Raw genomic sequence first — 16,721 nt, 5'->3', positions numbered from 1 at the left:
GGATCTGGGTATCGCAGGACTGGTTGCGTGGTGAAGCGAGTCTTTAGGGTCAGGAATGCCTCTCTGGCTTCCGGTGTCCAACGGAAAGGTTCTCGAGGCCGGAGAAGTCGAGTGAGAGGGACGGCTATGGATGCAAACTGGGGGATGAATTGCCGGTAGTAATTGGCAAACCCCAGAAACCGCTGTACATCCTTCCGAGAACGGGGGGCTTGCCAAGTCTGTACAGCCTCGACTTTAGCTGGGTCCATTCGGATTCCGTGGGGTGATAATACATGGCCAAGGAATTCCACAGTAGGCCGGTGGAATGCACACTTTTCCAATTTGGCGAACAGGCCATGCTGCCGGAGTCTTTGCAGCACTGTGCGCACATGCCGAGTATGTTGCGACACGTCACGTGAATAAATTAATATGTCATCCAGATAAACGATGACGAACTGGTCCAGGATGTCTCGAAAGATGTCGTTCATCAGTCTCTGGAACACAGCTGGTGCATTAGTCAGGCCAAAGGGCATTACCAGATACTCGTATTGCCCATATCTGGTACTGAAGGCGGTTTTCCATTCATCACCTTCCCGGATGCGCACTAGGTTGTAGGCTCCCCTGAGATCCAGCTTGGTGTAGATCTGGGCTCCTTTGACTTGCTCCAAGAGGTCAGGGATCAGAGGCAGCGGATACCGGTCTCGGATGGAGATTTTGTTCAGGGCCCGGTAATCATTACACAGCCGGAGTTCCCCGTTTTTCTTTTTAACGAAGAGGACTGGGGCAGAGGTAGGTGAGGTAGAAGGGCGGATGAACCCTCGCCGCAGGTTGGTGGTGAGAAAGTCCCGGAGTGCTGCCAACTCTGGCTCAGACAACGAGTACAGGCGTCCCACCGGCAGAGGGGCGCCGGGAATCAAGTCAATGGTGCAGTCATACGGCCGATGAGGGGGGAGTTGGTCTGCTCCTTTTTCCTCGAACACATCTCTCAGATCCACGTATTCCTCTGGCAGTGCCGAAACCTCCGGTGCAGCGGCCACCATAGGCCCTGGGCACGGATTTTCATGTGGGCATGGTTCCCGGAAACGAAGGTCTAACTGGCCCCACCGAACAATCGGATCATGGCGGCAGAGCCAGGAAAGTCCCAAGACCAGCGGAAACTGGGGAATGCCCACCACATCAAAACAGAGCCGCTCCTGGTGCCGCTGGATCTGCAACAGGAGGTCCTGGGTTTCCTCAACCACTGGCCCAGAACGCAGGGGCCGCCCATCGATGGCCTCAACAACAGTGGGATTCTTCTTTGCCCGCAAGGGAATCTGGTGTTGTGCAGCGAACTTGGCGTCCATGAAGCAGCGGGAGGCCCCCAAGTCTATCATGGCATACACGAATAGCCAACGTCCATCAGGCAGGCACAACTTGACCGGCACAAGGAATGGTTCTGGGGGGTCACTGGAGGCACTGGCTGTTCCCACAAGTGGTTTAGGGTGCGCCGACTCCAGGCTTATAGCTAGGGTCCTTCTTTTGGCAGGGCAGCCATCAGCATAATGGCCCACCCCACCACAATACCAGCAGAGGTTGTGGTTTCGGCGCCTCTCCTTTTCCTCTGGGGGCAAGCGGTTACAAGGTGCCCCCACTGGCGTGGGCTCAGCCGGCTTTTCAGGCAAGGACTGGGGTGGAGGTGGATGCCTTAGCGCACGCGCTTGTCTCCGGCTCTCCAGCCGTCCATCTATGCGGAGACATAGAAGAATGAGCGCTTGCAGTCCTCCTGGTCGTTCGGATCGGGCCACTTCATCCAACACTTCATCAGACAGCCCTTCCAGGTACTGGTCAACCAGGGCCGCTTCATTCCAGTCCAAGTCCTGTGCCAGTAACTGAAATTCGGTGGTATATTGGGCTACAGTCCCATCCCCCTGGGTGAGGGCACGGATCATCTGGTTAGCTTTGATGGCTTTCAGGGGGTTAGCAAAGGCAGCAGTGATGTGAGCCACAAAGCTTGGAAAATCCTCTAGCAGAGGGGATTTGGCCAGTAACAAGGGTGTGGCCCATCTTGCTGCCTGCCCCTTTAACAGACTGAGGATGAAGCAGACTTTGACTTTATCCGTGGGGAAGTCTCTGGCCCGGAGTTCAATATATAGCTGGCATTGGGCGAGAAATGCTGGGAATTCCTCCACATCACCCTCAAAGCTGTCAGGAGGCTTCACTGGGCACTTTACAGGCAGAGGTGCAGCAGGTGCAGCAATCTGCTGCTGCAGAGTCACCAGTGCTTGAGTTAGTTGCAGTACCTGGTCCTGCAGCAGTGCCAGGCTCCCCGGGGTGGGCGTTGCCGCATCCATGCCGGGAAGTTTGGGTGGAAGCAATCTGTCACGGGCTGGGCCAGCCCAAGCAGGGTGGTTCAAGTCCAAACCTTAATGGCAGAGTCTGAGGGGAGTTCCAAGAGCAAAAGCCAGGTCAAACCGGTGGTCAGAGCACGAGATAACGCCAGGAGTGAGTCCAGAGTCCAAGAGCAAGGTCAGGTACAATCCAAGGTCATTTACCGGTAGTGTCAGGTCCAAAAGTAGGCACAGGCACGGGCAAGGTTCACAGAACACGGAGTGGTTGCAGGCAATAGACACGTTGCTTCCACGCCCAGCAGTTCCTCCAGACTGGCTCTTATAGCCAGGCGTGGTTTTCAGCCAGCTGCTGGGGCTCCATCCTGACACTACTCATCATCACTCTCCAGCAGCTGGCGTTGGCTCAAGAGGCGAGCACTGCGCCGTCTCTCCTGCAGTTCCAGTCTCTGGCGCTGCCTGCGGCGTTCCTTGGGCGTGGGTGAACCTGGGGGGGTGGAGGCTCTTGGCTGTGCTGCACCTGTAGAAGTCCCTGGCTGAGCTTCCCCTGTGGTGTAGGGGCTAGAGGGTGCTGGTGTCTCAGCTGCTGGCTGCAAGCTCTGATCAGCCAGCAGCTGTTGCTCCTGATTGCTGGCTTCTGCTGAATCAGGGCTAGGGCTGGCTACACAGGGCTCCTCTTCTCCTGAGGAGTCCTGGCTGGCTACACGAGGCTCCTCTCCTCCAGAGGAGACCTCACTCTCAGACTGGGCCATGACACATTAACTCGCAGGTAAGCACAGAAACAAAAACCTCAGAGCATATAACTCCCGGCTTCTGATGTCTCTACACTAATGCACAGAGTATGGGAAACAAGCAGGAGGAACTTGAAGTCCAAATACAGGAAGGGGACTATGACATAATAGGCATTACTAAAACTTGATGGAATGACACTCACAATTGGAATACTAGGATTGAGGGATACAACTTGTTCAAAAGAGATAGACAAGTAAGGAAGGGGGGAGGAATAGCATTATATGTAAAGGATGTATATACTTGTGAGGAAATACATGTATCTGAGCATGGAAATTCAGCTGAGAGTCTCTGCGTAAAAATAAAAGGAATAAGAAATAATAGTGATACTATGATGGGGGTCTGCCATAGACCACCAAGCCAAGGAGAGGACTTGGATGAGAAATTTCTAGAACAAATTAAAAAGTTCACAAAGAGATGGGACACAGCGGTCATGGGAGAATTCAATTACTCGGATATCTGTTGGAAGTCTAATTCTGCTAGAGATTAAAGGTCAAATAAATTCCTGACTTGTCTTGCTGACAACTTCATTTTTCAGAAAGTAGAGAAGGAAACAAGGGGTTCTGCGATCCTGGACTTGATTCTCACCAATAGGAAAGAACAGGTTGACAAGGTGAAAGTAGGGGCACCAGGGTAGCAGTGACCATGTAATTTTGGTATTTACAGTCTTGGGGAAGGGAAAAGCTGTACGTAGTCAGACATATAGGTTGGACTTTAGGAAAGCAAATTTTAACAAACTGAAAGCTATGCTGGGTAGAATCACATGGTCAGAAATCCTTAAGGAGAAGGGAGTTCAAGAAGAGTGGGAGTTTCTTAAAAGCGAAATATTGAATCACAAACGATTCCTATGAGAAGGAAAAATGGGAAGAGCTTAAAGAAGCCACGATGGCTTCATAAACAGCTTTCTAATGAATTGAGAAATAAAAAAGACTCATTTAGGAAATGGAAGGAGGGCCTTATAACCAAAGATGAATATAAACAAATAACTAATGCTTGTTGGGAGAGTGTTAGAAAAGCCAAAGCTCAGTATGAGCTTAGGCTAGCAAGAGATGCTAAAAAACAACAAAAAAGGGTTCTTTGCTTATGTACAAAGTAAGAAAAAGAGCAAGGACATGGTAGGCCCATTGTGGGGATAGGGAAGTGAAATTGTAACAGGAGATGAAGAGAGGGCAGAACTGCTCAATTCCCTACTTTTCCTGTCTTCTCCTGCGAGGGAGATGGTGCTCAACATGGCAATAACTATCGTATACCCTTGACCGAAGAACGGTACACTCTTTCTATCTGGGATGGTCGTCCTCTTCCACTGAGCACGCAGCTTCGGGAGGGACACACATGGAGTGGTGAGGGAGGAAGGGGACACCCGCCTAGCCAGCCAAATCAGCCTAATCAACCCTGGCGATCAATGGGGTGACAGATGTCACAGCCAGATCGCCCTCACATCCACATGGCAATAACAGAACACATGATGAGCGAAGGGAGTTACAGCCTAGAATCAGCATAGAGGTAGTACGTAAACACCCAATTTCCTTAAATGAAACTAAGTCCTCAGGGCCAGATGAATTGCACCCAAGAGTACTAAAAGAACTCACAGATGTAATTTCTGAGCCTCTGTCCATTATTTTTGAGAATTCTTGGAGATCAGGTGAGGTGCCAGAGGATTGGAGGCAGGCAAATGTCCTCATTTTCAAGAAGGGGAAAAAAGAGGATCCAGGTAACTACCGACCCGTCAGCTTGACATCTATACCTGGAAAAGTCTTAGAACAAATCATCAGTCAGACCTTGAACATTTAGAAAGGATGGCTGTGATTACTAAGAGCCAGCATGGGTTTCTCAAGAACAAGTCATATCAGACTAACTTTACCTCTTTTTTTGAGAAAGTTACTACCTTGCTGGGTCAGGGAAATGCTGTAAACATAGTTTATCTCGATTTCAGTAAGGCTTTTGGTAAGGTTCCACATAATATCCTTGTTGAGAAGTTGGTAAAATGTGGTTTGGGTCCTATTACTATTAGGTGGATGTGTAACTGGTTGACAGATCGCACCCAAAGAGTGCTAGTTAATGGTTCCTCATCCTCTTGGAGAAGAGTGACAAGTGGAGTTCTCAGGGATCAGTCCTGGGACCTGTTCTGTTCAACATTTTTATAAATGATTTGGATGAAGGAATAGAGGGAATGCTTATTAAATTTGCAAATGATACTAAGTGGGGAGGAGTTGCATATACGGCCGAAGACAGAATAAGGTTACAGGATGGTCCTGACAGGCTGGAAAACTGGGCTGAAACAAAATGAATTTCAACAGAGATAAATAGGATAGGGGAGACTTTTCTTGGCAGTAGTATGTGCAAAAAGGATCTAGGGGTATTAGTAGACCATACACTGAACATGAGTCAGTAGTGTGATATGGTAGCTAAAAAGGCAAATGCGGTTTTGGGCTGTATCAACAGAAGCATAGTGTCCAGATCATACTATGCTTAGTTCCCGTGGCCCTTCTTACATGCCCAGACTAGATGACCCTAGATGACCCTAGAAATCCCTTCCAACCCTATGATTCGATGAGGTGACCCAGCCTTTACCTGCCTGGGTGGCAAGGAGTGTGAAAGTCTTGTGTGAGGGGTCTCGCTGTTGTTATAATCCACAATCCACCTTGGATCTCAGTGAGAAAGGCAGAAGATAGACAGATTTCACAGAGAGAACAAATGAACTTGTGGCTGCAAATTATGTATGATAATTGTGTATTGTGTGAAGTACCGCCTTCTTTTATACATCCTTAAAGTAAACCCAGTCAACTTCACTGAACGCTCCTGAGTTTCGATATTATGAAAAGAGAAAATCCACCCCATTCATAACTGTACAACTGCACATTTCAAAAATGGGAAATATTTTGAGCAGAAACACTATTCACACTTGGCACATGTGGACATCCAGAGGAACTAAAGTGGGAAATTCACCCCAGTAAGCTATCCCCCACCTTCTACCCTGCATCATGCGCAACCAGCAAGGTCACCCAAACCAGATTTCCTCACTAGAATAAAAAAAAAGGACATCACCTTGCAGCTCAGCCTTGGGTCGCCAGAGGCCTTCCAGTACGGCAGAAAGATGCATATAAGCCGCAGAACGCAGATTTGAGGACTCGTGCATGGATCAGGAATAAATTGATAAGCTCTATTAGGAACGCCCCCTCCCACACACAAACTGAAGAACAGGGAGGCCAACACAACAAAGCATGCTAAGTGATGAATTATAAAGGATGCCTCACCTGTTAAATGATCCAAGTAGAACTGATACAGTTTACACTGAAGAGGGGTCATTCTAACAGCTAGAACGTATTCGTATTTTGGTGGCAGGAATTTTGTTAATGCTGTATAATCTTTTCTCTGTAATTTATTTTTTTTTTAAAGAAAGGATTGTTATAAAATACAAAGATTAAACAGTGACATACACACCATGATTTAACTTGAAATCTAAACTACACAGGACATCATCATCTAAATAATTTATGGGTCTGACTAGTATACCAATTCTCCAAAGAGTTCAAGAGACTTAGAGATATGCATACTTGTACAGCCCTAAGATAAAAATAGTGACACTCTATTCTCACACACTTATTTTAAAAACATTTATATCCAGCTCAGCCAATTCTGGCTCATGATGCACCTTCCACTACAATTTATGAGAAATGTTATTAAGAAAAACAGTACTAAATAATACTAAACAATACTAAATAATACTAAATACAAAACCATCTTAACACAGATTAAAACAGCATCTTAAAAATATAATACCAGAAAATCAGTTTAAAAGATAACAAAATACAGAACAACAAGCAGGGGACTCATGAGGGCTTGGGGGGGGGGAACTCCCCCCATATCTCCTTCCCCACAATATTTCCTCTTCTCTCCCACTGGTAGCTTCTATAGTCTCTCCCCCTTTCCAGCTTACTTCTCTCCCACCTGCTTACTTCTTTCCCTCCCACCAACTAGTCTTCAGCCCCGACAGTTGTTGTGAAGTTGTTGTGAACACACTATGCGGAGCAGCAAAAAGGAGGAAATAGCTCTCCCCCAGAGCTATTTTGGAGCAGGAAAATGGCTTGCAGGGGCGGGAGCCCTTCCTCCCCCACAGGGCAGCATTCCAAGCCCGGGTGGGCTCTCCTTCATTTTTTAACAGCCATTCCCCGCAGCTGCTACGGGGCTGCAAGAAACTCAGAATCAACTCATTAAAACCCCACTATGTCTAATTTGGCCTTGAGAGAGCTTCAAAACTGAGCAGAAATTTAAACCTGGGTCTTCCCAGTTCTAATCCAACACTCTTAAGACTCAGTCCTATGCAGGGTTACCCCAGACTGACCCTGATGATTGCAATGGCTGTTAAAATAGCTCTGTAAAGGACTCCGCTGTTAACTATTACACTGCACGGGCTCTTGGTTTGGAAACTTCAGTTAGATACCAAACAAAGAGCCAGTGTGGTGTATTAAATTATACTGCAGTCCTACGCAGAAGTATTTCCGTTAACAATCCTTGCTATCAATGCAGGGTTATTTCAGTTGCAAGCATCTTCAAGAGCAGTCCCAAGTAAAGTTCATTACATCAAACTAACTAGGATGTGATCAGAACAGGGATACCTATGGTCAAAATCTTGCTTCTCAAGGAAAGCCTGCAACTGGTGTACCAGCTAAAGCTGGTAAAGGGTGCAACATACCACAGGGGAGACATAAGCCTCCACCTGCTGACATCTTGAACAGTATCCCTGTGAATCACTGGTCCTGAACTGGCGAAAATGAAGACACCAACGGTGAACTGATTATTAAAACCTTTAAAAGCTTATTTCTTTTTCTCTGTGCCGAAGCTGGTATCTTCATTTCTGATGATATTCCTAGCCATGTTGTGTTTTGACGACAGAATTTGGTAACATGCTGGGGAGTGCTGGTGCTTGGGATGTTTTTCATTACGCAGAAATCGCTCTCATTAAAGAAAAGGCTGGTGACCCCCAACTTTACAGAAAAAACAATCTGGTTGGCTATCCCCATCTTTAAATGAAGAAAAACAATCTAATGGAACAGAAAACAATCTAATGGAAAGCCACAACGCTTAAAATGTTTTCTGGTTAACTAGATATAGTAGATTTCTCATTACAAATACATGCAATTTTTTAATCTGTTAGAAATGGACATCTATCATCAGAAGTGAAGCATTTTTAACTTTCACACTGCTAAAAAAGAGCAAGGATTCACATACCTGAACACATCCAGCTAGCATTTCATACAGGATGTGGGCTCGTTTTTTCATCACCCTGACATCTACCATGGTAGAGTCTGCACACTGACCATTTTGGATTGGATTTATAAATCGATTTCGAAACTCCTTTACTGAACCAAGCAAATTCTCTTTGATAAAGTTAACCATGCAGTGATCTGTATAGAACAGACCAGAGAGACCTTTAGAATAAAGTTTGATTTCACAGTGGCAAAGTATGCAGGCACCATGCAATTTCTATTTTGCAAGAGAGATCATGACGAGCATTTCTAAAACAGAACTATGCATCTGGCTAAAGAGGCACATAAGCCTCAATGCATGTGCAGTAATGCTTTGAGTCGGACAGAGAAGCAGCTCCATGTCGTGCCCCAGCATGACTTTCCCCTCCACAAGTAACTGCCTCTTCCTGGTGCACCACGGCGCAGCCAATTACCCCTAGACTCAGGCCAGGCCATCAATAGCCAAGCAATGCCTTCTGCACCTGACTGTCAATCAACCTAGCATCCCTCCTCCAACACAGAGGCTAACTGCACACAAGCAGGAGTGTGCAATTCAGGATTCATGAACCAGCTAAATAGCCAGATTCCCATCCCACCCTTCCACCCCCCCCCCCGAGCTCCAAAACAGTCCTTCAAGCCACCACCGTCTGCCTGTTAAACTCTGTGGCTCCAGCAAGCCTTACCCCCAACCCAGCTCCAGTTTGAGATTCTCTAGTTTAACACTGGGATTTTTTTAGGTTGCCATTGGAGTTCTCTGGTTTAACATTGAGGTTCTTTGGTTCTCTTTCTGTAGTTTGGTTCTGTTGAACTTTGTTGGTTCAGCTTCCATTGGGAGTGGGACTTGAATTTAGGACTGGTTTGGATCAGGGATTGCCTTTGCTTAAGGTTTCCCTCTGCTTGGAAAGCCTTGGAAATATTCCCCCCTAGGAAACAATGGAGAGTGGCCAGGGGCACCAGGTTCAGGGGCCCACAGAACTGGATTCCAGGGTCCAATCCTGATATTTGGCCGGGGGGGGGGGTCTTTAGTGGACAGTCAGGAGTAGGTTCCTTGAAAATTCTGTGGAGTTTGCTAAAAAAAAATGCCCCCCAAGCCCTCGGATGACTTTTGGGGGGGGGGGGTATCCCTGAAACTCAGATCCAAATCACTTGGGATTTTTTTTAGTACTCCTACACAGAAGGGCATGAGTGGGAGTCCTGGCAAAACCAGTATGCTCAGAATAACAGTGACGCTGTGAATGCAGAAAACAGTGCAAGAAGGGAAGATCACATGGAAGCCCTTAGCTGCTCTTCATCTTGCTCTCCAAAGGCACAGGACCATACACCTGGATGAGTTTAGACAGCCTGGCTTTTTGTAATCACAGGATTTCCAATGAAAAATTAAGAGTTTTCAAATGAAAAGTTAATTGAAGCCAAAGAAATCCTAGAAAATTTTATTCTGTACCACAGTTTCTTGCATGTGTCTATGACAAATATTACATGCCACGTATAAAACACTGAATGTACTGGAGAGCATAAAGAGAAAAAAGTCAACCGCTGGTGCAGCAATGCATGTTTTCTTCTTCCATACTGACAAAGCTGTTCCATTTTATTTTCTGGACATAAGACAGATGTTCAGACTTTGGTACTCCCTTAAAATTCACACTTACATTCTATGAGGTTGTTTTGCAAAGGAGTTCCTGTAAGAATGATCCTCCTCCTGGATTTTATAGAATTCATAGCTTTAGAAACAGCAGATGCTTCATTTTTTAATATGTGTCCTTCATCACACACAACAAAATCAGGGCCTGATTAAAAAGAAAGAGGTAAAATTATTTGCTTCTTATTTTATATCTGCACTTAGAGGATGTATTTCATAGAGTTCCACTACCTACGTAATGCTATTTAATACCCAACTGTGGCTCAACTGAGAATCAGTTTTGCATGCATCTGTGGCATGACTCTAGTATCATGTGCAATCCTTTGATGTAGACATGTGCTTGTATCAGAGATTAGATTCAAATGCACGTTTCTTCTGGCATTAAGAAGCAAGCAGCCAAGAAGGGAGAAGAGGCTATCTATCCACATTTCTGGATCTGCTCTGCCAGTCTACCTGCAGCTGAATCCTGTGTATGCATATGAGGCAGCATACAGAACTGCTCTTCTCTTCTGTCTACAGCGAGATCCTACAAGTGGTTGTTTGAACCTACTATGAATCTACTATGCACAGAGCAGGATTACAGGATAAAAACACTGAATGAAAAAATGAAGTAATTGGCAATGCATTGCCGCCAGTATTTTTAATACTCTTAAAAGCCAGAAAGGATGAAGAGATGTGGCACTTCAGAATTCAATACATGAAGTGAGTTGACTAGTCTGATTTACCAAGCTGAAGAAATAAGTTTCTGTGGTCATTTCCTTGAAAAATAGCCCACCAAAACTTAGTCATTAATGTTCCCTCAGTTACGTTCCTAAAGTATGCATACGTGAATCATGCTACATAATCTACCAGTAACACGAAATAAAACCAAACTCGAATGGACATGAGTGAAGATCGGAGTGCCCTTCAATTAATTAATACACTCTGATCTTTGAGCCAGCTTATGCAGCAGCTACTGCGAACTAATCACAACCTTCCCATTAGCCCATTCTTAGGGGAGCAAGAAATTCACCTATGCTCCATTTACATGCCCTCTGGCACATTGGCACACTCATCCATTAGGTGACTTTAGAAGTTTTTTAATTGAACTCTCCAAGTCAGAAAAACAAGCGACCCTAAAGCCATCTACATTTTGATACTGTATGGGCCTGAGGGCAAAGTTTTGGCTGTTTCTTAGGAACTCATGTGAGCTCTTCCGGCACCCTGTGTAGCTTTCCTCTCTACCTCTTTTCTCCCACAACCTTCTTTCTGGATCAGGCTCCTTCATCTATACTTCTGTGTTTAATATTCCAGCCAAGCTACCGAGGCAGACAGGACATGAAGCCAAGGACGGCTCCAGGCCTCCCCGCTACACTCACAAAGCCTTTCAAGCACACGGCTCTACAGATTCCAAATGAACTCAACAGGCTCCTTAAAGAGGGTTGGCAGAAAGTGCTACAAGTCTGCTTAACTGTACTACAATAGTAAGGTAACAAATATTACTTTCAGCACCAGGAAAATGTCCCATTCATTATTTTTTCCAGTGTATAAATAGCAAAGTCTCTCCTATTGCCTTTCAAACCTTACCAGTTTCTGTCTATTTGTTAACTGATTTTCAAGGGCGCTGTAAGTCTCCAGGTCATGAATCTTTTTTTTAAAAAAAGATTGTTCAGAAAATAGTAGATTTTCCTGAATTCTTTTTAGACACAACAGCTGGACTATTTAGTTCTTACATGTAGCTCTCCTCCAAGGTCTTCAGAATGGTACATGTTAACAACAACAACAACAACATTTGATTTATATACCACCCTTCAGGACAGCTTAACACCCACTCAGAGTGGTTTACAAAGTGTGTTATTATCATCCTGGGCAGGGCTGAGAGAGCTCTGAGAGAGCTGTGACTGACCCAAGGTCACCCAGCTGGCTACAAGCAGAGGAGTGGGGAATCAAACCCAGTTCTCCAGATTAGAGTCCTGCCACTCTTAACCACTACATCAAACTGGGTTGTTCTCCGCATCTTCACAACAACCCTGTGAATTTGGTAATGACAACAATGACAACAACAACAGTGCTTATATACCGCTCTTCTAGAGAGATTAGTGCCCCGCCCAGAGCAGTGAACATTATTACTATCACCACAATGCAGCTGGGGAGCTGGAGCTGAGAGAAGTGGCTTCCCCAAGGCCACCTACTGAGCTCATGGCAGGAGTGGGATTCGAACCAGCACAGCGCTGATTTGCAGCCGCATCACTTAGGCACTGTGCTACAGCAGCTCTCAATGCTGGCAGAAAGGAACTGGCCCAAAGTCACCCAGTGCATTCACAGCAAGCAAGCAGGGTGCTGAACCTGGTCTCCCCAGTCCGATTCCAACACCAGCAGGGAAGCCCGACACCCTGGCAGGCAATTCTTCCTTTTCTTGTGAGCCTGGAGGGTTGCCAGGCACCTGCTTTACTTTCTTTTAGGCACCAGGCCAGAACGCATCTTTTTACCCAGTTAGGGGTTTTATTTTTCCAGCTTTTAAATGGTTTACTTTGTTTTATAGATAATTTTTATGCTGTTTATGTCCAATATCTTGTTTTTAATGGCTTGTTTATATTCTGTTGTCTTAATTCAAGATGTAAAATTTCTGGAAATTCTGAAGCCACTGAAGAAAACTGTTTAAAACAGACATTTTGAGGAAAATTGAAATATATTTAATACTTACTGTCCTATCAAACCTAATTTTACTTCTGTAACAATATAAAATACATTCTTTATAACTTACTTGGAGTATGCAATTGCAATATCTGAAATATTTGTGGAATTTAAAAGTTATAAATGCCTTAATTATCGACAAAATTTTCTTAAAAACTGCAAATATGCTCAATGCTTGAGAGAGAACTGCAAGCTGATACACCCTATGCTATCTTAGCACATGTATCTTAACTTTTACTATCTGAAAAGTAGAAAAAAATAGGAGTTAAACATAAAGCACAAGCTTTGTGGTAAATAACATTAATGTATTATTTGGTCAGGAAAAGAGTGACACTCACAATAAAACTAATTGCATATTCTGATACATAGTCAAGCTTCTTAACACTGAAACATCAAACTATTCAGTAGTGTACTATCAGCATACACACAGAATTTTAATGATGTACAAAATTAATCACATTTACAAATACAAGTATCAGCACCTCAAGTCTCTAATCAGAATCAGTTTCTGAAACTTTTGATTCTGAGCCTTCATTCATCCTCAGGCAGCTCTTTGTAAAACTTGAGGTTTTTACATGAATTGAAACAAGTCCCTCTTCTCTTTCACACCTAGATGCCGAAATGCGTATGTCTACAGGATGTCCACCTTGTCTTTAAAAGCATTTCACTCATTCTAAAAGAGAAAATGTTTCATAGGAGTTTTTTTTTCAGTAATCCCCAAAATTTCCAATTTTTCCATCAGAAAAATTGAAAAAAGGCCTGGGGGGGGGGGGAAATTTTCCGTGCCTTTTGTATTCTTAACCACATAAAGCAGGACTCTATAGAGGCTGCATAAAAATATCCTAAATAAACACATAAATAAAGACTGTGAGCTTCACTGTTCTGCTTCTGCTCAGGATCCTCCCTCTAGGTCTCTTGAAGTGAATGATGCAAAACTGGGGCCATTGGGGAAAAAATCTTTCCCTCCAGTTCTTTTGAAAAACCAAAATAATCAAAACACTGAAATATGCAATCCATACTTCCTTATTGTATTTACATGTATCTTCTGGGAAGAAAGTATGTTCCTTGTTCACATTCCCCCCTCCGCTTCCTACCTCTTCTGTAACTGTGGCCACGGTGTTCACATCAACATGGTGTGGGTAGAGTGTGCCGCCAACCAACAGCTTCAAATCACATTCTGGAGGCAAGGCACTAACCATTGTTTGCTGATACAGATATCATTGCAAACAGAAAGCCAAGAACTAGAGATGGGCAGGAGGCGATAATTTAGCACACATTTCACTGTTTGGTATATTGATGAAATATAAAATTCTAAATCAGTGCAATGCACAGGAACCACGAAGCAGTAGCACTGATGTCCATCTTCTTCCACAAGCTTCCTTCACATGATCTGCACACAGTGCTGTGGCTTACCTGGGTCAACGAGCGCTTTATTAAATATTTCTTTCAATTTTCGGCTTTTCACATTTCTCCCCTGAGCAAGGTTACGGTACATCTCATAGCCTATGATCATGACACCCCCTTCCTCCTGCCACCTCTGCAGCATATAACTTCTTTCTTGAGGGCGTTTCACTGTCGCTAGCTCACAAACCTTGACAAAAAAGACAAAAATAGGTACGAGTGTGCATTTCCAACTCAAACAAAAATGCCATTAATGTACTGCATGAATACAAACTTCTTAAAATGCTGTTATTCCATAAATAAACTTTCTAGATATTATTATTTATACTGACAAAACAATTAGTCATGATTATAGTAAGTTTTATTGCTTGTGCCTTTGAGTTTATTATGACTTATCTTGAGTGTAAGTAGATTTTAAACAATCCAGTCTGAACAGCAAATACCTCTAGCTTCTCATCATCTTCTAAGCCTTCTTGCCATTTCTCAAACTCATTCATCCAATTCAGGGCCGTGTTCAGGGGACAAACAACAAGAGCTGTGCTAAAATCCAGTTTGTCACACAACAGAACGGTATGAAGAAAACTGACTACCTTCAAGAGAGAAAGCCAAGCAAGTCATCATTAATATAAGAAGCCCCCACCCCCACTCCAAACACAAAACATTTACCTATAAACCTTTCTGCCCTTTTCTTATTAGATACTTTTATTTCTCGGGGTGTTTTGTGCATGTCAAAATGTTCTCTTCATATTTTTTTTAATGTTTAATATAAATCAAAAATTTGGCAGATATAGGCTTTTTAAAAAGTTAAATTACAAAGCAGTAGTACAGTCTAAAAACAGCTGAAAACACACAGTTCAGAGAGAGAAAAATCATCAAAAGAATGTAAAATCCCACTGGAAAAAAAACTTCTGAGCAACAGGAGCCCCAGTGAGAAAATTTCCCAAACTCTGTGCATTGAATTAGGCGAATGAGAGACGATGAAACCTCAAGCGACCAACAGAAGGAAATGCCAATATTTCAGTGTCTTAAACATTAAAAAAAAAGGTCTGGCACCTGGCATGGATCAAAAAATCCACAAGGGTAGGCCATACTATATGTTTCTGCAAAAACTGGAGGAAACTCCATGTTTGCAGAAAGATACCAAAAGTTAAAAAACAGTAAAAGCAACATCTTCACATGTACAGAAGCCTACACACACACCCAAGACGACTTAGCATTTTTGTGATGTATTGGGGAGGGAACATTCTTCTCTTCTCACTAGCGCAATGCTTACGTTCCTTGGTGAACAGCTGTGAGTTATATTTCTATACCACGTATTCCCCCACCCCCAGTCTCACACCCCTCTGGAGCAGGCTTCTCTGTTTACATTTATAGGCCAATACAGATGAATATTTTGCATTCCCTCAAATGGGAGCATTAAAAAGGTAAAGCATATCTGGAGTCTGTATTCTAACGAGGGAAAAGCTTTCACATCACAGGATTAGTGGCATTAACTGGGAGAAGCCAGACGGAGCATGAGCCATCCCCTCAAAAAGACACGTGAAATGTACCTGCAAGGTCTTTCCCAAACCCATACAGTGGGCAAGAATGCATCCAGAACCTGAAGACTTCTTTGTTTTTTTCACAGATTCACAACAGCAATCCCACATAAACTGAACACCTAGAAATATTTTTTTAAAAAAAGAAAGCTCAAATGCTCTGCATAGATTATTTAATTTAGCAATAAGCAAACAATTTTTAAGTGCTCGGTGTTGCTTCACACAGTGACAGAACAGCTAGCATTTTGCATCAGCTGCAGCTGCACTAATCTTATATTTTCTGACAAATCTAGAATTTCAAGAGACACGTTTTCATCGTGAGCTCTTACCATCTACTTGATGTGGCTTCAATTTTGTAACAATTTTTCTGTGAACTTGGACTAAAGGTTCTTTGGTTTCTTCATCTTCATCTAAAACCAGCTTTGTTGTAATTGGACACTTCAGAGGTGCATCTTCTAGTTCTATCACCTGGAAAGCAAACTGTGTAAACTCCAAATACCAAGTAATTCAAGTGGTCATAGAAACAGGGAGGCCATTTCAAAGCACACACATCTCCTTTAATGAATCCAAAGTAAGTATTTAAGGGCCCAGTTATTCACATTATAAGTTGATGGACATCCCTGAAATGTGAAGCAATCACTCTGTATTAAAAGCTAATGCTATAAAAACCATAAAAGTCTTGATCTGAAGCAGAGTACGTTTAGTTGAAATCTGGAAAACCCTGGATTAGAATTAAAAAATCTTTGTCAGCCTTTAATTTTTAAAATATTTCTTCCTGTACTCTGATTTTTAACGTAAACCAATTCTTTTAAAAGAAAGAACAAGAAAGGGAAAGTACCTCTCTTAGCTTCTCTCTCTCACGCTCCCTTTCTGCAATCCGTCGTCTTCTCTCCTCCTCTTCTTTTAATGCATTTTGTGTTTCTGTTCTGAGCTTATCATCTTTTATAATCTTCCGTATTTTTTTCCTGCCTTTCCCAGGAGATTTTGAATCATCATCATTGTTATCTTCATCCTCAGAATTACTCTGTTAAAATCCAAAGAAAAAAGTTATCTGACTACTGCCTTTTTGTATTCATAAGGACTTCAATTAAAGGAAACAAATACATAAGGGCATGGGGCTTTGGAGTTTACAACT

At 43.5% G+C, this 16,721-nt stretch overlaps 1 protein-coding gene across 2 annotated transcripts in view; it reads right to left on the bottom strand.

Annotated features, from left to right (window-relative positions):
• The window catches only part of ATRX (ATRX chromatin remodeler), a 183,272-nt gene that overhangs the window by 67,728 nt on the left and 98,823 nt on the right, over positions 1 to 16,721 (bottom strand). For both annotated transcript variants that reach the window (XM_054995798.1, XM_054995799.1), the window contains 8 exons: positions 16,425 to 16,610; positions 15,916 to 16,054; positions 15,599 to 15,708; positions 14,492 to 14,638; positions 14,061 to 14,238; positions 9,985 to 10,122; positions 8,322 to 8,497; positions 6,347 to 6,464 (listed from right to left, as the gene is read on the bottom strand). In XM_054995798.1, the coding sequence (XP_054851773.1) occupies positions 6,347 to 6,464; positions 8,322 to 8,497; positions 9,985 to 10,122; positions 14,061 to 14,238; positions 14,492 to 14,638; positions 15,599 to 15,708; positions 15,916 to 16,054; positions 16,425 to 16,610 (1,192 nt within the window). The remainder of the gene's footprint in view (positions 1 to 6,346; positions 6,465 to 8,321; positions 8,498 to 9,984; positions 10,123 to 14,060; positions 14,239 to 14,491; positions 14,639 to 15,598; positions 15,709 to 15,915; positions 16,055 to 16,424; positions 16,611 to 16,721) is intronic.

The sequence above is a fragment of the Eublepharis macularius genome, chromosome 13 (genome assembly GCF_028583425.1).
Source record: "Eublepharis macularius isolate TG4126 chromosome 13, MPM_Emac_v1.0, whole genome shotgun sequence".
NCBI classification, from domain to species: domain Eukaryota; kingdom Metazoa; phylum Chordata; class Lepidosauria; order Squamata; family Eublepharidae; genus Eublepharis; species Eublepharis macularius.
Note: the sequence above shows the minus strand (reverse complement) of the source record. Positions and strands in the feature narration are given on the sequence as shown.